General features: G+C 32.4%; 1 protein-coding gene across 1 annotated transcript; it reads right to left on the reverse strand.

Moving 5' to 3' along the window:
• Positions 1-11,916: 11,916 nt before the first annotated feature.
• LOC122295177 (UPF0481 protein At3g47200-like) lies at positions 11,917-14,105 on the reverse strand. Its single transcript, XM_043104264.1, has 2 exons — positions 13,922-14,105; positions 11,917-13,555 (listed from the first exon to the last, which is right to left on the reverse strand). Exon 2 carries the CDS (start codon positions 13,531-13,533, stop codon positions 12,145-12,147), a length of 1,389 nt encoding a protein of 462 aa, XP_042960198.1. The 5' UTR covers positions 13,534-13,555; positions 13,922-14,105; the 3' UTR covers positions 11,917-12,144.
• Positions 14,106-22,937: the final 8,832 nt, after the last annotated feature.

Below are 22,937 nucleotides of genomic sequence, written 5' to 3' on the forward strand. Positions count from 1 at the left end.
CCATTTTATAATTAACCAATGAACTCGTGTCACTTCGTTAATAATAAATTTTAATTTTATAAAACTATAAGAGAATCGCACATGAGTCATAATGATGTTGAGATAATATTGTGCATGAATCAATATTTTAACTATAATTTTGACTACAAATATTAGAATCGTACACATGACTCTAATTTTTTTTTTTTTTTTTTGAAATAGACTTTAATTCAATTCCTGAATGAAGAAAGTTACAGCTGTGATCAATAAGTCCGGGTACCAACCCTGATTACAAGCCAACTACTCATCTGTTATAAGCTCCCCCACACACAACTTTCATTATGTCGGACACTGTTTAAAAAATTTTAGAAACACTCTAATAACACAGTCTTTTTGAGATGTGAGACTCTGTATAAACAAAGGTGTCCATCTCGACTTGTCTATGAGACACCAATCCATACTATGCCTTTTTGGTACAAACGCCATGATCACCACACTATGCCTAATGTTTCTCATTTCAATCTCAAAATTAACCATTTTTTCCTTTTTAATCGTCAATTAATATTTGAGTTATTTTTGTCTTTTATGAAAATATTTCACTTTTACTTTTAGACATGACATTGATTTATTAGAAGACTCCTGTTTATTACGTATTACGTTTGTAAGCAATAATTGGGATTTCACCTTTTCATATAATATCAAATTTACTTAACTTTTGAGCCCAACATGTGGATCTCAAGCTTAGTTTCGAATTTTATCAATAATCCTTACTTTCAAATTCTTCTTTCTGATTTGCATATTTTATGATCAATTTCAATCCTTAATTTACGTTGATTAACTCATCATCAGAATAATTCTTATTTTATCTGACATCATTGATTATTTACGTTACATACAAATAACTCTATTTATGAAAATATTAGGATAGATAAAGATAACACAAATAAACTGAGAATATCAATTCAAGAGATCATGACTTTAGAAAACATATATATACTAATAAATCCAAACACTAATCTAATTTTTATGATATGTTATAGATAGTAGACAACTTAAATCAATTTTTCTATAATTATTTTATATAATTATACAAAATTTCGGCAACCCCGTAAATATGATTTCTCAATTAACAATAATTTGCATAAGTTGCGTGAGGTTCATTGAATGATTTCACGACGTACAGTCGTGGGCCTTCTGTGTGTTATTCAGGCGGGAATGCTTCAGCCTTTATTCTGGCCTGGGCCTTCTCTCTACTACTGTGGGCCAGACTTGATATGCCCGGCCTTTAGGCCTTGAAGTACCGAGAACATGAGCCGGGCCCAATGATACCGTCTAAGAAATATTGTTTGACTGCACAGTTAAAGATCTTTCATCGAGCTCATGTAATTCTATTATATATACCGACCTTCTAAGTTATCATAGTTTATCAGAAAATGATCTGTTTAAATTATTATTTGAACTTGAGCGTCTGATGATATGCTAGAGCTAGAGATGATCAACACATAGCGTGAATAGTTATACAGCATTAGTTCTTGTTGCTTACTCAGACTCACGTTAAATCCTCAAATTCGGACAAACAATTTAGAGGGAGCTTCATCCTCGGCCAATGCATCCTTATTCTATACATTATTAATTTATTATAAGATAATATTAGGAGAAATGATATTTATAGCTGTGGAATATACAACCGCCGCTCAATTTTTTAAAAAAATTAAGTAAATATAAAATTCACATGATAAAAACTAGAGTTTTGTTACATACAAGCGAATCTACATATCAATTAGCATATCAATACTGATGTTTTCATATTTAAAATTTAAATTGATATTATTTTTAATAAAATCTATTTTATGATCATTCATATTAAATGGATATACGTATTGATATGTAGAATTATTTATAATTAATTTTTTTTTAAAATTAATATTTTAATAATAAACTATATAATTTTAAAAATAATTATGCTGACGAATATATTCAGCTGCACTTACTCGTTAATCTTTTAAGTAGGCAGGCTCATAATTAAAGCGGGGAACACAAGGAATCTTTCTTCCTTTTTCGCTTTGGAAAAACAACATGCATGCGATGCAATATGTCTTAACTTATTAAAGTTACTTTGATCTGCGGGTTAATTACGTACAGCTATATATTATGCGAAGATGATGACAATTATTAGTTGATATTCCTCCAAGTAAAACAAATCTTCCACGCACAGAATTGATCAGGAAAAGCTTCGGTACTATCCCATTTGTTCTTTTCGTTGAACAATTGCAACGTGCTTGAGGAACAATTCTTAACCATTTTTAGATCAGATAGAGTAGAGAAATAATTTAGCCATAAAAAAAATTAAACAAAACTAATTATCCAAATGAGTATTGTTCATAAGATGCATCCAAAAACACATATTTCACAAAGACCAAATAAATATTTCCATAATCCGACATCTGTTGGAGTATAGCTTCACAAATTGAACAAATGGAATTAAAGTCTAGAGAAGCACGGGTTAAAATAGGAAAAGATATAAAAAGTTAGTTATTTTTCTGTTATTTTCTTTTATCTCTATAAATACATTCTGTAAGTTGTATTAATTTATCAATTCAATAACGTGAAAGTCTTTCTCTTCATCTCCTCTGTTTCTATTTTGTATTCACTGAGTCTTACCTTCAAGTGTTCATCAGAAACTTGACATGGTATCAGATTGAAAACATTATTGCTTCCGCAAATTCATCTTCTTACCTTTCATTTTTTTTTTCTTCTTGAAATCTGCATTGCAAAATTCTGCTCGAGAATTTTTGTAGGGATCCTTCTTGCATTTTCTTGCTCTTTCTTGGATAGATTTCTGAAATGGATCCTTCTGAAAATTCTGCAAATTCTTCAAATTCTGTCATAAATCCCTCTGATGATTCCTCTAGTCCCTATTATCTACATCCAAGTGACAATCCTGGAGCTCTTCTAGTCTCAGAATTCTTTGTTGGAGATAATTACATAGCATGGAGTCGATCAATCACCATAGCATTGACTATCAAGAACAAGGTGGCATTTATCAATGGTTCGATTACTGCTCCTCCTGCTACTCAACAAGTTCTTCATACTGCTTGGTTGCGTGCCAACAATTTGGTACTTTCTTGGTTAATGAATTCCATATCTAAAGAAATAAGCAATAGTTTGCTTTATGTTGTCTCAGCTGTTGATCATTGGAATGAGTTGAAAACTAGAAACTTAAAAAGTGATGGTCCAAGAGTTTTTCATCTTGAAAAAGCTCTCAGTTCTATAACTCAAGGTTCTTTATCAATCACTGAATACTTCAATGCTTTCAAAACCTTATGGGATGAATATGTTAGCTACAGACCATTCTCAACTTGCACTTGTGGAAAGATGGCATCATGTATATGCAATTTTTTTGACTTCTTACTACTTCGACAGCAATCTGATTATGTATTAAAGTTCTTGGTTGGGTTAAATGATTCCTATGCTTTAGTCAGGAGTCAATTACTTCTTGTTTTTCCATTACCAAGCATGGCCAAAGTCTTTTCATTACTACTTCAAGAGGAAAGCCAACGACAACTAACCAATTTTGTAGGCTATGAAACTCATGCCTTGTTAGTAAAACAGAATAATCAGTCATTGGTTCAATCAAAGTTTTCCAAAGACAAGCAGAAGAAGTCTTCTTTGTACTGCACTCATTGTGGATATCATGGACATACATTGGAAAAATGTTTCCAACTTCATGGTTACCCTCCTGGTTGGACTGGACCTAAAGGAAGGCAAAATTTCCCTACTGCCCATGCTGCCATTTCAACTGGAGAGGTCTACATTCAAAATAGTAATGAGAATCAAAAGTTTTCTTTAACTTCTGAGGAATTTACTAAACTGCTAGCACTTGCAAATTCAAATCCATCTCCTACACCAGTTGTGTATCTTGTTACTTCTCAATTTTCTAGTAAACCAATGCTACTCCCTATAAAGTTTTCTTCTTGTTATTCAGTTTCTTCAGCTTCACAGCATAATTTTTCATGGATCTTGGATACTGGTGCAACAGATCACATGATCTGTTCACCCCTCCTCTACTCCTCCACACCTAAACCAATTAATACTTATATTAATCTGCCCAATGGCAACTCTGTCCCAGCTACTTATATTGGTACTATATGCCTCTCAAACACATTATTTCTACATAATGTGTTATGTGTTTCAAGTTTTTCATTCAATTTGCTATCTGTTTCCAAACTTACAAAAGAATCTAATCTCTCTGTATCCTTTTTTGATTCTTACTGCCTTTTACAGGACCAATCAGCCAAGAAGATGATTGGGATTGCATTTGAGAAACATGGACTTTACCACTTATCTCAAGCTACTACAAAAGCTGCTACCTGTAATCAACCCCAGTTTAATTCTCCATCCTTTGCTTCCATCATTACTCAAACTCAATTAGATCTTTGGCACTACAGATTAGGCCATGTTTCTAGTTCCAGATTACCTTCTCTTAAACAATTAGAATCATCCATATCTCTTGATTCTACAAATGTTTGTGATATATGTCATTTAGCAAAGCAAAGAAAACTTTCTTTTCCTATATCTGAAACTGCTTCTAATAAAATGTTTGACTTGATTCATTGTGACATATGGGGTCCCTTTAGTATTATTTCATATTCTGGTTTCAGATTCTTTCTCACTATAGTTGATGACTTCACATGATGTACTTGGGTTTATATGCTCAAAACAAAATCTGAAGTCTCTTCTATACTTAAAAGTTTCTATAAAATGGTAGAAACACAATTCAGTGTTCCTATCAAAACAATAAGGACAGACAATGGACTAGAATTCTTTTTAACTCAATTCTATGATGATCATGGCATTATACATCAAAGGAGTTGTGTGGAAACTCCACAACAAAATGGAGTTGTGAAGAGAAAGCATCAACACTTGTTAAACACTGCCAGAGCCTTAATGTTTCAAGCAAATATACCTTTAACTTTTTGGAGTGATTGTGTGTTGACTGCTGCCCATATCATAAATAGAATTCCTACCCCCCTTCTCAAAAATAAAACACCATTTGAAATGTTTTTTAACAAAGCACCTAACCTCTCCCATCTTAAAGTTTTTGGTTATCTTTGTTTTGCCTTAACACTTTCAAATCATAGACATAAATTTGATTCGAGCTACAAAATGCCTTTTCTTAGGTTACCCCTCTGATATAAAAGGCTATAAGCTGATGGACCTTAATACAAACAAAATATTCATTTCGAGAAATGTAGTTTTCTATGAAAACAGTTTTCCCTTTAAGGCTCTTTCACCTATTTCATATTCTGAGACACACTCTTTTCTATTTCCTCCAACCAACTCTACTTCAAAATTCTTTCATGATCAAACTAGAAAAGATCATAATCCCTCTATTATCATTCAGTTAGATCAGAATCTAGCCTCTTTGCCTAATGAACCAATTCTACATTCTGACTCACCTTCTTTGCCTAATGCTCAGGAGATTTCCAATACTAATGAATCTGACCAATCTGCCTCAAACATACAACAACTCAGAAAATCTTCAAGAATTAAACAACAACCAGTATTCTTTCAGGATTATTATTGTGGTAATGTTTCTACTGTTCCAAGTGCAAATCAATCATCTACTTCTGCTAGTTGTTCTGATAATTTAGGTACTCTTTATCCTATTTCTGCTTTTCTCTCTGCAAATCAATTATCCACATCTCATAAAGCCTTTCTAGTATCCATTTCAGCCACACAAGAACCCAAAACCTACAAACAAGCTGCCAAAATATCTGAATGGCAAGTTGCTATGCAAAATGAATTAAATGCCTTAAAGTTAAACAAAACTTGGGAACTTGTTACTCTTCCTCAACACAAACAGACCATAGGTTGCAAATGGGTATTTCGAATTAAGTACAAGGCAGATGGCACTATAGAAAGGCACAAAGCCAAATTAGTAGCTAAAGGCTACACTCAACAAGAAGGCTTAGACTTCTTTGACACATTCTCTCCAGTAGCCAAGATCACATCTATTTGGTTAATTCTTGCTATAGCAGCCGTTAAAAACTGGCACATTCATCAACTAGATGTGAATAATGCATTTTTACATGGAGATCTACATGAAGAAGTTTATATGGAATTGAACCCTGGATTGGCTGTCAAAGGTGACAACAAAGTTTGTAAACTTCTCAAAAGCCTTTATGGTTTAAAACAAGCCTCTAGGCAATGGTTTGCAAAACTGTCCACTGCTTTACTTGATTATGGTTTTACTCAAGAAAATTTAGATTGTTCTTTATTCATTAAGAAATCTGAATCCTCTTTTATAGCACTCCTAGTCTATGTAGATGATGTTCTACTGGCTAGTGACAGTTTGATAGAGATTGAATTGCTTAAAAAGTTTTTACATGACAAGTTCACAATTAAAGATTTGGGGGAACTCAAATACTTCCTTGGCTTGGAAGTGGCAAGGTCTAAAAATGGCATATCAATCTGTCAAAGAAAGTATGCCTTAGACATACTTCAAGATACTGGAATTCTTGGTGCTAAGCCTTCTGCCTTTCTAATGGAGTCGAATCTTAAACTTACTGCAACAGATTCTGATCTCTATGAAGATCCTTCAGCTTATAGAAGAATGGTTGGAAGGTTATTGTATCTAACAATTACTAGACCTGACCTTGCATATTCAGTTCAAATTCTGAGTCAATTCCTTGCCAAACTAGCTGTTAGTCATCACCAAGCAGCTATTAGAGTACTCAGATATCTCAAAGCTACACCAGGGCAAGGCTTATTCTTCTCCTCTTCATCAGAATTACAATTAAAGGCATTCTCAGACAGTGATTGGGCAGGGTGTGTTGACACTCGAAGGAGTGTAACAGGCTTTGCTATTTTTCTAGGTAACTCATTGATTTCATGGAAAAGTAAAAAGCAGGCTACCATTAGCAGCTCTTCTGTAGAAGCAAAATACCAAGCCCTTGCCTCAACAACCTGTGAGGTCCAGTGGCTCCTTTACGCCTTGCAAGACTTGAACATCAGCCATCAACAACCAACACTACTCTATACAGACAGTAAATCAGCATTGTCCATTGCTACCAATCCAGTTCAGCATGAGAGAACAAAGCACATACAAATTGACTGCCATCTTGTTCGAGAAAAGCTGCAACAGAATATTATTAACCTTTTCCATATTCCTTCCAAATTGTAGCTGGCAGATATCTTCAAAAAGCCTTTAGGCTCTCTCCCTTTTCATCACACTCTTCGCAAGATGAACATTCTTAATATACATGTTCATCTTGAGGGGGGGTGTTGGAGTATAGCTTCACAAATTGAGCAAATGGAATTAAAGTCTAGAGAAGCACGGGTTAAAGTAGGAAAAGATATAAAAAGTTAGTTATTTTTCTGTTATTTTCTTTTATCTCTATAAATACATTCTGTAAGTATTAATTCATCAATTCAATAACGTGAAAGTCTTTCTCTTCATCTCTTCTGTTTCTATTTTGTATTCACTGAGTCTTACCTTCAAGTGTTCATCAGAAACTTGACAACATCCAAACATATTTCACACATATTTCACAAATATTACACAAACAATCAACAAATATACTAACCTTAATAGAAAATCCAATCAATAATACCCCTTCACCACCACTCACCTGAACAACAATTAATTTTAACCATAAATTTGAGTTTTCAAACAAAAACTTTAATGGGAATAGAACATCAAAGTAAAATAACTTACCAAATAGAAAGGAGAGAACAGCTGGTTGAAGCAAGGACACCAATCTCTCGAGCTTACGGTTTCACATACGTTCAAATGTATTGTAGTTTGAACGTTTTCACCCTTTGATAATTTGGTGAAAATTAATCCTGCCACTGCTTATCAATGGCGCCAACAACATTTAATCGTTCGAACTCTCTAAATGTTCATTCAAATGTATAATTGTACAGTTTGAACTCTAAAAATGACCATTCGAATGAATATACTATATACTATAAGTATCTACATATATAAGTATATAGTAGTATTCTAAAAGCATATTATAATACTATTATATATAAGTATAAATAAGTATAAGAATATATATAAGTTTCTATATATATAATTATAAGTATTATAAGTTTATATATATAAGTATATATATATATATAAGCAGTATATAATTAAGCATAAATAATATTAGTATATTATAAGTATTATTATATAGGTATATTATAAGTATAATATTAATACATTTATATTATATATAGTAATATATAAGTATATAAATAAATATCAATATATAATTAAGTATAAATAACAGTATATATTATATGATACTTATAAATATATAAGTAAATAAGTCTAAATTTAATTATAAGTATATATATATAATTATTGTGATTTATATGTTCGAAGAACGTAATAACCACCCATTCAAACGTATAAAAATTAAATATTAGGCTTCGGGACCATCTATTTCCTCTTCCTTCTTTCTCTCCGCCACTCCCAAATGCCACCTCATGCCGCCGTCAATGCCACCTTCAACCACCAAAGTTCAACCTGCAATAGGTAAACTACATTCCTTGAACTAATGATAAAATTTGTCCATTTAATTAGATATAAATGGGGAAAAATGGGGTTTTGATTTTTCCACCATAGATTGCTCAAAATGTCCATGAAAATGGAGTTTTAGACTAAATCCCACATCTTATTCTTGCTGTATGTAGAAAATCGAAAGGAATCGGTGGATTAGTTTCGATTTTGGTAATGGTGAAGTCGACTCAGCCATTGCTGAGCTCGAACAAGGGATCGCCATTCGAACGTCTCTAAAACATCCGGATGGCACATGAATGGTTAACATTCGAACCAATAGCAGACAGTTCGAACGTTAAACCATTACTGTTCTAACAGTATACATAACCATTTGAACGTGTAATTAATCATTCGAATGGAAAATGAATGGCTAATGTTAGAACCAAGTTTATACTGTTCGAATGGTAAATTAATACCGTTCGAATAGACTATGTAATAGTTTGAACGTCTAATTAAGCATTCAAAGGGTACATTTCTTATTTTAATTTTTTTTTTTGTAGAGTTGAATAGATAATGTAACATATATTCTATTGTTAGATATAATTTTAATTTATCTAATTATAAGTATCATATTTTGTAATTGTTGTCCTTAATTTTATAAATTAAATTTAGGTAAATTCCAATGGCTTCTCAAAGAAAGAAGCGGGCCAAATCAAGGCAATCATCTAGCGAAGAAGTCTGAGAGATGACTGTTTTGTTGGAGCAGCAAGTGAAGATCGATGATTTTAAGGATATTCAGTGGGAGAGACGCTCTCTGGCATTTGTCTTTCTCGATTTTGGTTGGACACCGATCATCAACCAGAAGGACAAACGGACGGACAAAGTCGTTGCCTACATCGATATTATATCTAAGTTCTACATAGAACTTGGCGGTGCCGGTCAAGATGATGACGCATACACCTTCTCCGTCTAGGGTGTCTCAGTACAACTTTTAGTTAATGCAGTCATCGAGTTTCTTGGTATCCCTTTACTGCTCACTGCATATCCTAGCATGGTGCCTAGGGAGTCTACAACTACAGGCAATGAGGAGACTGCTGAGGAAGAGGATACTATTGTATTAGATGAGGGGGATGGCCTCGTTGATCATGAAGTGCGTCAGTTGGTTGTGGGTCCAGATCCTCTTTCCTTTGATGGGAGCAAGAGCATCAAACAAGTAGACTTATCCAGTTTTTTCAAGATTATGAACATTATAATAGCCAACAACATCGATCCACAACTACACAAGACTAAGATTAGCATGAACCGGGCACGATTTATGTTACGGGTCGCTCATGGTGCCTATCGACCTAGCGAGATATATCTTCGCTAGGATTCGATCAGAGGCCACCTATATTACGACATATATTGCCCTTTGGTGTCTTGCTCACACGCTTTCTTTAGCCAATGGAGTTAGGCAAGATGCGTTTGAGTGTGATAACGAGCCAATTGGATCAATAAAGTCCACAACCTTATCTTGTAACACTGGACACTCCAGATTTCATATCTGTGCACCCACTACAGAGGCGATCTACACTTAGGGAGAAGCACAAGGCATATCGGGTGAGGCATCTACACAAACTGCATCACGCACTGTTACTCGTGAGGAGATTGTAGATATTATGCGCACACAGACATCAGAGATCATTGATGCAGTTTGGGTAGCCCTCACAATGACTGGGTCGAAACTCATGTCTCGATTGACAGATATTAAGACACACCTTGGTGGAGTCGAGGCAGTGCTACGAGATTTGGGCCAGTAGTATATATTTTATATTTGCATTTTTTTAGTTGTGTTTTGTATAGTTAATTTAAATATTTATTGTCTTTTCATTTTTTAAATTAGTTATATATTGAGTTCCTTTTAAAGTTACTTATTGAGTTTCATACTCTATCTATATTATTTAAATGCTATATTTATTATATAAATTAAATATTTACCTAAATTAATAAGGAAATTTTTGGAAATTAAAAATTGAAACAATTCAACTAGTGTTCAAACGTACCACTCGAAGCCTTCGAACGTATTTCCTACTCCCGCCATACTTTTATTCATCTAACTCCCCAAAAGTTTCGTTCGAACCAGTAAATTACGTAACTACATTCGAACGGTTACTAAAATTCCCACTATAATTTTGTAACTTAAACCTCCAATTTAACGTTCGACGGTTCCAGAAAACCATTCAAACTCTTACATTATCTTGGTTCGAACACATAAATACCCGTTTGAATGATATTTTAATTAGGGACAAATATTTTCATCCTAATATATTTCGTTCGAACGAAAACTTATATGTTGATAATGCCATCCGTCAACTTTTTGAAATAAAATTAAATTTTCATTCCAAAAATATATATTTTATGATGATTTTCATTTCGTCTCAAAAGTTAAAATTTGTTATAATGTCTATTACTATTAATTATTTTATTATTATTATTTACTTACTTTTTATTATTATTTATTTTTTTTTATTTTTATTTAATATTCTGTTATTATCTTTTCTTTACTTGTTATTACTGTTAACAACTTTTTTCAATATTTCTCAATATCCAAAAGTAAATGTTTTTAGATCATAAGATGCTATGTTAAGACTTTGCGGAGACATCAATTATTAGCCGTAAGCATTTGGGGATCAATAGTTCAGTCGCGGATGCAGATGTATGCGCTCTTTTTATTCTTTCCGATAAAAGTTGCACTTCTTTTCGTGTTAGAATGGACGGCACTAATCAATGATGACGTCAACTTTTGCACGTTCAATAATTTGCATATACGACAACATTCGCCACTACTTATTTACCTTCTAATTTTTTAGAAAGAGGAATAATATTTATAATTATAATTGTGTGAACGGTTTATAATTATTTAAAAAAAATAAATTAATATAAAATTTATATAAAAAAATTAATTTTTAATAATAAATTTTATTTTTTTTAAAATGATTGTGCGACATTTATAATTTTACAATTATATATAATATTGCCGTTTGAAAAGAGCAATACATTGTTACTGTAATAATTTATTATAATTAAAATTAAAATAAAATTTTTAAAATTTAAATATTATAAATTAAATATTATTATTTAAATAATTTAGATAATAGTTATATCCATTAAAATAAAATAACACTTTCAAAATAAGATTTAAGGTGCAGTTCAGTTATAAGAATTGTTTCATTTTATCTTATTATTATAATTTTTTTAAATTTTTAATAAAATATAATAAAAAATTTTAAAATAATAATAAAAAAATAATATTTTATTTAATTTTTAATTTTTATCTCATCTCATCTCTTCTCAATTTAATATCAAAACAGCGCCTAACGGAAAAAAGGCATAAATCTTCTACCAAAATCATGTCGATTTAAGGGTGTTTGGTTTGTGAAGATTGAAACTCTCAGGAAACTATATATTCTGAACACGTTATAGGCATTATATTTGATGAAGTATTATTACAGAGGATATTCAAACTTTATTAGCTGAAAATACAGACTGATCTCCATGGCCGATATTGCAGTAGTAGAACTTGTTAGGGCTGAAAAGGAGATCACAACCAAAACATAACGATGATTTCACATGCAACCTCCACCAATACAAAGCAAAGCAAACTTCAATCAATACTAAAGGAGCGAGAGATCTTAGGTCCGAGGCAGTTTGACGAAATGCCTAAGGAAGATATTCCAGACAGTCAAAAATAGGATTACAATTCCAACAACCGTTGCTGTGCCTCTCCAAATATCCCGGAAATAGACCGTTGTCAAGGTTGCCATGTTTCGGTTCCAGAAATCTTCGTAATGCTCGTTTAGCTTTCGACTGAGTTTGTAATGACAGGAATTAACTTCCACAATTTGATGGCCAAGTTTGTTAACTAGTGTCGCCACTGCTTCGTCGCTTCCAATCTGATTAACGATAACTTTTTTCTCAACCAAAAGATCGACATCTTTTTCTGTGTTGATGAGGTAATCCAGGAGAAGAATGTAATTGCAGATGTAAGCCTGAGTTGGATAATGACACTGTTCCAAGGCCATCAGGTTTCGGAAAACACATTCAGTCGTGTCGTCTACTATAAGGGCAGGGAGTTCCAGGAAAGGTTGCATGCTTTTCAAGCAGACTAAGCATTTCAAACATGGCAAGCAATTCAGGAGCCAGGAGCAGTTAAGGTACGGGCAGTGTTCCAAGCAGTTTCCCTTGTGGAATTGAATGTCAGTTAAATGTCTTTCATGAACTGCTTCGAATTGCACTCCTGCCTCGTCAAGCTTTGTGGCACTGTATAAATGATCGATTCTTTTACTTTCATTTACCCCTTCTTTACCTTTCAGGTCTGGTGGAAAGAAGAAATATCTCAACAAATCTGTGAAATGTTTCACTTCCTCACCGATGTTGGAATCTGTCTTGGGATCATAATTAGAGAAGTAATTGCGGGAAAGCTTAAGAAAGGGAGTGTCCTCTCTGTTAGGGTAGACTTCTTTATAATTGGAGGAGCCATAGTCGAAGGATTTATACAGATCCTCAAGAACAAAAAAAGGAAGCTGATTCTCGAGTAGAATCAAGTCATGCTCTATACTGTTTCTCAGCCAGGGTTTGCTTAATATATAATCACTTTTACTTTCATCAGTCCTCAAGAAGAGCTCAATTATAAAGATACCATCCATCAGAATCATGTTTACGAACTCTCCGCTTCCGAGTCTTGAGGGTTCTGCATAACAGTGACGGATTTCTGCTTCCTTCTCTTCAATGATGAGTGCGAGATCCTTCCGGTTCTTCCCTGTTCGATAACAGAAATCCCTCAAGTATCTCAGTTTCTGCTTTTCCATGTCCCTCAATTCTCTTTTGCGGTGATGAAGAGGGCCGATTGAAACCAGCTTTGGAGTATAGGCTTCTTTGTTTACCTTGCGAAGTTTTTTGGGAACCCTGTAGATGCAGCACTCAGGCCACTCGGCAGGCTCGGGGACTGAGGGGATGTCAATGAGGAATTCTTTGCATTCAAGATCCTTTTCTGAAACACGACTTGCAACGCGGCAGGCCATCTTCTCAGATGACGGACAAACACTACAACCAGAAAGAAAGAATAGATTCACTATCTACAAAGCATGTTTCTCAATACAAGGGCATGCACAATTCTAAGTTGTTGCTAACTTCTCAAATCAATGGTACGAATCAGAGTAATAATTAATAGCATCCTTTAAATACTCCTTAAATGGGATTAAAACTCATAAATAAGTAATGCGATTTCTCTCCCAATACTTGTTGAAAGTCATCTTTTTTGCCTTTTTGTGGCTGTAAAAAGTACTTACAAACCCACTCCTACAACACAAAGTATGTTTTTGACAGCAAGCTAGCATGAATAATAGGAGTGACAGAGAAAAAGATCTGGGAAGAAATATATAATTCTATCACATATTCCAGTGAACATACCTTGTCGGCTGTGTGCTTGATGAAGAACCTACAAAGTCTTGCTAGCAGGAAATGCCTGTGTGCTTGTCTGCTTGATGCCACCGGAGTTAGTTCAGTTAAATGCTAAACTCGAGAGCTGTATCTCACCCTCTTTCTCACTGATTATATCTGCTTTCTTCCTCTTTTGCCAGATTATTTTATCACATATATGGGGTTATGTGCTCCCTTTTTCTCACACAAAAAGCAAGAAAAAAAGCACAAAGGACAATCAACTTTTGCAAAAGCAAAGACGAGCTTTATTGACCACTATACCCTGCAAAAATTGACACATGAATAATGGAGAGATGGATCATGCTGGCGGCCGGTCATCGTTTACCGTTTACCGTTTACCGCTTACCGCTAGTTATATATATATTTTTAATTTTTTAAGTATTTTTTAATAGTTTTAATCATTAAAAAAATAATAAAAATTTATAATTTAAATAATAATCACTTTTTTAATCATTAAGTAAATAATAATAATAATATATGAATGATAAGATTGAATAATAAATTTAAAAAATTTTACTGGTATTTTTTAATAAAGATACTCGTTTTCCCGACAGATAAATAATTTTATTTCAATAAAGATACTCGTCTTCCCGACAAGCAAATGATCTTATGAATATTTCGATTGCTGCCAAATCTTGTGAAATTATCACTTTTCTTAAAAGGTAAAAAGAAATATATTTTATAATTTAATTTATATCTTTACAAAAATTGACGTTTTCTATTTACACATCCATGTCGAATCCATGCTCCAATTTCAATTTAGCAGTATTAGTTTAATAACAAGATAAGATTTAATTTGTGTTAGTGCGCAATAGCAGTTTGTTTTCGTAGAAATGCTCCAATTTCAAGAAATCTTATCTTGTTTAGTTTTTAGTATTTTACAAAAGGGGAGATTGAGCTATTAATAAAAAGGGAAGTGTGTTTTTTTTAAGTACAATTTATTATTAAAATATTAACTTTTTATCATGTAAATTTTATATTTACTTAATTTTTTTTAAAAAAATTGAGTGGCGTTTACATATTGTACAATCGTAAATATTATTTCTCCTAATATTAATATTATTTTGATAATAAATTAATAATGTATAGAATAAGGATGCATTGGAGGATGATGCTTCCTTTAGCGCAATATTTCGAATAGTGAGATAAAATGGTTTTAGATGAAAGTTGAAAGTTGAAAAAAATATTGTTAGAATATTATTTTTTAATATTATTATTGTTTTGAAATTTAAAAAAAATTAATTGTTTATTATATTTTGTATGATAATTTAAAAAAATTATAATAATGAAATGAGATGAGATGAAACCATTTCGATATCCAGACTAAGGAATTGTTGGTCCAAATTTGAGGATTTAATGTGAGTCTAAATGAGCAACAATAATCAATGATATATAACTCACGCTATGTGTTGATTATCTCTCTAGCATATCATAAGACCCTCAAGTTCAAATAATAATCTAAACAGATCATTTTCTGAGAAGGTATGATAATAGAAGCTTGGTATATATAATAGAATTACATGAACTCATTGAAAGATGTAAACTGTGCAGCAAACAATATTTCATACATGGAAGTTCTATATATGGATCTGGAAGGGAATATTTTCCCCTTTCATTGGGCTGGGCCCATGGTCTGAGTACTTCAAGGCTCAAGGGCCAGGCGTATCAAGCCCGGCCCATAGTCCTAGAGAGAAGGCTCGGGCAAGAATAAATGCGGGCATATACCCACCCGAATAACACATAAAAAGTCACACTGCATTAAATGAGTCGGTGATCGGAGGAAATATCTTATTAATATAGGGGAATGCCGGATTTATAACAATATGAGTAGACAAGAATCCAGCGTGAAGAATATAAAAGCCAAAAGCAGCCAAGGGAAAAAGGTTAATCAAATCTTATTTTGTATGATCGATACCAAATGACACCTCATCATGTTGGTTTCGATGATATTGATTAATCGTAGCTGACAGGCCTAGTTTGTTATCGCATGAATTTTCCAGACCTACAACATTTTTTGGAGTCTACTGCGAGTCTTTTTCTCTTTAATAAAGACCTCTTACCAATGGACTCAATATCTCACCAAACCTTATCTATAGTTACAATTGTAAATATTAATTTTCTGTCACGAGTTTGCAACTACTCCATTTTATATATTATTATTATTTCGTACGTGTTCAATGAGGTTTGCAAGGAGACGTCATTCGACTGACGTCCGGCCACTGCATGCCAAAATTAATTATTAAGGATTTTGCTACATACAGTCGCCACACGCAGTCGATATGCAGTCGGCTGTACGGAATGAATAAAAAAAAATTATAAAAAATTTTTTTTATATTCAAGGAGACCTACATAAATTATAAAAAGTTATAAAAAGAATTTTTTTTTCATGTAAGTCCCGTATTAATTTTTTTTTACAGTAAATTATAAAAAGTTATAAAAAGAAATTTTTTTTTCATGTAGCTCCCGTATTAATTTTTTTTTACAGTCGACTGCACGCCGACTGCATCTCCCGACTGCACAAATCATTTCTGGATTATTAAAGCGAGTCTGACAATGAAAGAGGCCAACGACTTCTACGTCGTCCAATCATTCAATGAACCTGCAACGCAACTTATGCAAATTTTTTATATATTTTTAAAAGAATTCATAAACTTGAAACTTACATTAAAACTTATCTTTTTAATAATAATTTCTACTCTTTTAATAGAATATATACATGAACTTACACATGTTAAAATTATATTTAATATTATTCTTATTGATCATTAGCTGAACACAATAAAAAATCACTGCCTAATGAACGATTATAACCATGCTTAATGCAGCGATTTTTGAACTTGGAGTGTCAATGGTTATATAAAATGATTATAGAAAAATTGATCAAGTTGTCTAATATAATATATATCATAAAAATTAGATTTAAATGTTTCAAATATTTGGTTTTATTAGTATATATGTTTTCTAAAGTCATGATCTCATAAATTGATATTCTCAGCTTATTTGTGTTATCTTTATCTATCCTAATATTTTCATAAATAGAGTTATTTGTATGTAATTTAAACAATATTTAATGATGTCGCACAAAATAAAAAGAAATACTAGAAATTATCTATGAAGCGTACATTGGCTTACAAAAGAAATACCACAAATTATCTATGAAGCGTACATTGGCTTACAAATGAGATCCATGAGGAACAGGTCCATACGATAGTATAGGTTTTTCAATTGTAAAATTTGAATGAGTACATTGGGTAGGATATGATCCACATGTTTTTAAAAAGTTGAGAGAAATGAGTGAAACTTGCATACACATGTACAGAACAAACAAACAAACAAAATAAAAAATTGTAAAAAACAATCTATAAGGAAACATAGTCACTGAGATTTCTATCAACCAGTTAAAAATGCAAACCTATTCTAGCACAAATGGTGTAAAAATGTAATATGGACTCGATTACAAGTGCATATATCCTGCTTGAATGAATTCCTAAGGCCAATATAAAACCAAACCGCATATGCGGATTCAAAATGTGTGTGTGTGTGTGTGTGTGTGTGAGAGAGAGAGATGGGAAATTGGAAACGGGAAATTTGGGAAGACTGAAATCGAGGGGTTGGAGACTAGTGGTGTTGTAGTTGATAGGGATGAGGAATCTAGTGTTTCAAGGACTCAGTCACTTCACAGGGAGAGAGAGAGAGAGCGAGAGAGTGTAATTTTTTTTAAAACAGAGAGAGAGAGAGAGAGAGAGAGAGAGAGAGTAATTGATGCAGTTGTACGTGTGTGTAGACCTTAGAGGTACGACTCAACCTAGTATTGCTTGCCCGCACACACAACCCAGGCTACACCTGGGTGATATTTTGGTCATTTCATACACTAGGACTGCAATACAGTCCTCTAAGAGAACTGGATATAGAACTGCTCACTTGGAAAACACAAATTGTATCTGAGATATGGAAACTAGGCATATATCGTTTGAACGATTAAATATGATTGTTCAAACAATAGTAAATGTTGTTCGATCGAATAACTTGTGTTTAAACGGAAAGCAATGTTATAAAAATTGATAATATGTAATTTAAAACTAAATTAAAGAAAATTTAATTTACTAAATCTACAAAAATATAAATTTATACTTGGAAATGATCTATATATTAAATATATTCAAATAAGAAATATAAGTAGAATAAGACATTAATTATTAAGTTTGAATAATTTTAAAACTTAATGAAAAAATAATTTAATTAATAAATTTACAACAAAGATATTATAACTTGGAAATCATTTATTTATTAAAGATATTCTAAAGTAACTAATAGTATAATAATACATTAATTAATTAGTCTCAATAATTTTAAAAATTAATTAATAAATATTGTGTAAATAAATTAAAACTTGGAAATCATTTATATAGTAAAGATATTATAAAGTTTGTAATAGTATAATAATACATTAAGCTATAACTTCAAATAAATTCACAACTTAATGCCCTCTAAGTTATTAAATTATTAAATTTCCATAAATCATTTAAAATACTCAATTAACTAGTCCATAAAAAAATGATAGGATTGATTAGCCAAGCTATTATAATTTACAAAAAATGCACCAAATAATCAATAAAGTTTTGGGTATTTTTATAAAATATTAGATTTAAATGGGTATTTTTATAAAATATTAGATTTAAAATAACCTAAACCAACAAATCAATTATCTATATATTAAACCAACAAATAATATATTACAACTGCAATAGAAGGATATTAGAATATTCAATTATATAAGTGTATGTTTTGTATAAACTAGTAGTTTGATTTGGTTTACTAGTTCGGACTTGAATGTCATATTATTCTTATATAGTTGAATATAAACTTTAGAACCGTTCGAGAGTTGTCACCAAATATTCTCTTAAAGAATGCTTGGGTACAAATCTTGAATTGTCCAAAGTGGATAGTTTGAGATTCTATCATCTATATGACAAATATATTTAGTCTAAACTCTTGTATTAGTGTTAGAAATTTAGGGTCAATATTTCCTAACATTCTTTGGGTGTATGGTCCGTAAGTTTCTCAGCCCATGGATAGGGTTAAGGACTTAGCGTGATTAATATATTTGGAAAATTGTAGGGAAATATTGCCAAAATTTTGACTAGCATGAAAGTTTTGGACTGAGTATATATATGATATAGATGATAGTCTCTCAAATGAGATAGGATCAACTATCTTATGAACATAGAAGCATTGAATATAAAAAAGAGTTGATTTCAATTATCCATTAATTGGATTTTTTTGAACAGTCAACAAGTAACGAAATTATAATAGAGAAGAATTGGATGTTGTTGAGAGATAGACTTGGTCGAGGAGTGCAAAAACCTTAGTTCTTATAACTTGGTGGTATTGGAGGACCATTTATTTGTAAATGGAATAGACCGTAAATACTCACATTGGGTCTTACATGGAGAACCATTTCCTAAAATAGTTAGATTTGGCAATCAGTCCAATCAGATGGAGGAAGGTAATGAGATCAACATGGACGAAGGAAGCGTTGATGTTTCTGATGATAGTGGTGATAATGTAGAGGATATGATTGAGACGTTAGGGGATATTAGCGCAGGCATATTTGGGGCGAGGGATGGAGAAGGAACATCTACACAATTATCTGAGAGAAATAGAAACTTTGGAACACTATGGAAGGATGCACAATGAGAACTATACGAGGGGTGCACCCATCATAGCAAGTTGTCATTCATAGTGAGGCTTTTCTATATTAAGTCTCTTGTCATATTTCTGCAAAAGTCATCGACATGCTGTTGGAATTATTTAAAGAGGTTCTCCCATAGGATAACGTAGCACCTCGTAATTTTTATGAAGTGAAGAAATTGAAGTGGGGGTTAAGATTTGATTATAATATCATACACGCATGTAAGAATAATTGTGTTCTTTTCTGGAAGCAATATGTAGAATTTGATACACAATCTCAATAGTTAACAAATGGACGAAAATTATATTTCGTGGGACACCATTAATATTTACCTCATGATCATAGTTGGCATTCAAATAGAACAATATTTGATGGAAAGGTGGACCGCAAGTCATCACTGCCAAAGTACTCTCGTGGTGATATTCTCGTGCAATTGGAGATTGTTCCAGAAAACATATTTGAGAAGTATGCAAGAGCTCAAAAGAGAAAAACGACAAGCAGTGAAATTGAATTGGACCAAAAAAAATATTTTCTTTGAGTTGCCACATTGGTCTACGTTAACATTGTGCCACAATCTAGAGGTTATACACATTGAAAAATATATATATGTGAAAATATTTTGGGCACTTTGATGTCAATAGAATGAAAAACAAAAGATACAGCTAACCCTTATAAAGATTTAAAAGAGTTAGGGATAAGACCAAAGTTGCATTTACAAGATAATATGTAGTTAGCCAAAATGTCTCTCGGATAGTGTATACTATCAAATGATAAGATAAAGAAATTCTGTGACTGGTTCATGACAATCAAATTACTTGATGGCTATGCTTCAAATATGTCAAGATGTATTCAAATTCATGATTGATAGATAACTGGTCTTAAAAGTCACAACTATCATGTATTTCTGCAGTGTCTGTTGCCAGTTGGTGTATGTGGAAAGCTTACTCAAGATGTTCGTACAGCTCTCACAGAATTAGGGGGATTTTTCAGGGACATTTGTAGTAGAATGTTGAAAGTTGATGCATTGTTAAAAATGGAAATTGACGTCGCAGTGATATTACGAAAATTTGAGAGTTTGTATCTGCGTTTCTTCTTTGATGTAATGGTTCATTTGGCTGTGCACCCATCTCATAAGGCTTTAGTTGCTAGCTCAGTTCAATATAGATGTATGTATCCTATTGAACGATTTTCAGAAAAACTTAAGTGATTTGTGGGGAAAAAGGCTCGTCCAAAAGGTTCAATTGCATAATCATACATTGATAATGAATGACATACATTTTGTTCAATATATTTCTGTGGGGTTGATACTAAATTTACAAAACCGGATTGAAATTATGAAAGTGGACAAATAGGAGTCTCATCATCATTTACTAGGTTTTCTCAAACCGTACGTCTCATAGGCGCACAAGAGGGCTATAACCTATATGGACAAGAGTTTGATGGTATGCCTTGAAAAATTATGCAAAAATTGAGCACTACATGAAGTTAGTGATGAATCTATGTATCAATAAAATTTTGCATATTTAAGTTATGTTGAACCCAAGTTTTCAAACTTTGTGTAATTATATATCTACACATGAATTTTGATGATAATAATTGAATTTAAAGAATAAAGAAGTCTCAAGTTCAAGTTGTCTACACAATAGAGTCAAGCACATCAAGGAAACAAGCATGAGCAAGAAGGGAACAAGTTCACATTAAAGTTATAGAGTAATGTTGTAAATCTCTTCAAAATTTGAAATTAGGATTAATGCTTAAAATTAAAATTTTATCATAAAGTATTAAAATACATTTTTTACATGTGCATGAATTTTTTGAAAATTAAATTTGAAAATTTTGAAAATGATTGATTGTCATCTTTCACATGTGCATACCTTAATTAAAACGTTGAATTTTGAAAATATTAAAAATGATTGATTGTCATCTTTCACATGTGCATGTTTTATTTGAATATTTTCAAAAGTGATTGATGTTTTTTTAGACTTATACAAAAGGTAGATAATTTTGTTTGAAAAATTTGAAAAGTAAAGTGTGCTCCTTTTGTCATATACAAAAAGTAAAAGATTAGGTTTGATTTTTTGAAAAAGTGAATGATGTTGTCTTTGACATGTGAATCTTTTTAAATTTGAATATGAAGTCTCATATGCCTATAAATAGATCATTTGAGAGTTTCACATTTACAACATCCAGAGCATACAACATTCATTCAAAACTTTCATCCTCTCTTCTCTAAGATTGAGCCTTAATCCTTATTCATTTTGAAAGATATAGTTTGCGCTATATTGTTCTTATTTCACTCATTGAGGATTATTTTCTGATAACCTACCCACTATCAGCTCTTGTATCAGAAAAATGGTGTGTATAACCCTTGTGCGTGTAGAAAGTGTTCTACACGGGGAATAGCTGAATCACTACGTGTAAGGTGATTGCAAGTGTAGAGGGTGTTCTACACGGATCCTTTGTAGCGATATTGTTCAAAGGTGTAATAGGTTTCTATCTCCACCTGAAGGAGGTTGAATAGTGAATTTGGAGATTCTTAAGGGGTAGCTTGAGGCAAGGACGTAGGCAGTGGGGCCGAACCTCGTTAATATGTTGAGTTTGCTTCTCTCTTACCCTTACTCTTTATATTTATTACTGTTTCTTATTTTATTTATATTTTATATTGTATATTTGATTTATAATTGTTATTTTTATTAAATATAACTTAATTCACCCTCCCTCTTGTGTTAGTCATCTGGGCAACAATTGGTATCAGAGCTAGTTGACCTGTACTGTTCATACAGGCAGATTACTTATGGGAACTCTCGCTTGTGACTGTGTCACCGAAGTAAGACTCTCCGACCATGAGTGACGGTGCACCGGTAGAGAAGGTGGCCGGCTAATCTGGTAGGTACAATTGTTAGGTGACATAGGTGCGGCCTATGATCAGTAACAATTGGTATCAGAGCTAAAAGTTCTATTATAAGATTAACTATCTTTTGAGTTAAGATCTTATGGCTAACATTGCAGTTTCATTTGGTGAAGGTCAATCTAGCAGTCGGCCTCCACTCTTTTGTGGAGATAATTACTCATTCTGGAAAGTTAGAATAAGAATATTCCTACAGACTCAAGGTCGAGAAATCTGGAAATGTATTGTAAATGGACCTTATATTCCAACAAAAGTGATTGATGGAGTAAAGGTCAAAAACAAAGAAGAAGAGTTTGATCGTGAAGACGATAGATTTTATACTTTGAATTTAACTGCTATGAATTTATTATTTAATGCTCTCAATGGAAATGAGTTTAATATAATAA

This window comes from Carya illinoinensis, chromosome 14 (assembly GCF_018687715.1).
Source record: "Carya illinoinensis cultivar Pawnee chromosome 14, C.illinoinensisPawnee_v1, whole genome shotgun sequence".
Lineage (NCBI taxonomy): Eukaryota > Viridiplantae > Streptophyta > Magnoliopsida > Fagales > Juglandaceae > Carya > Carya illinoinensis.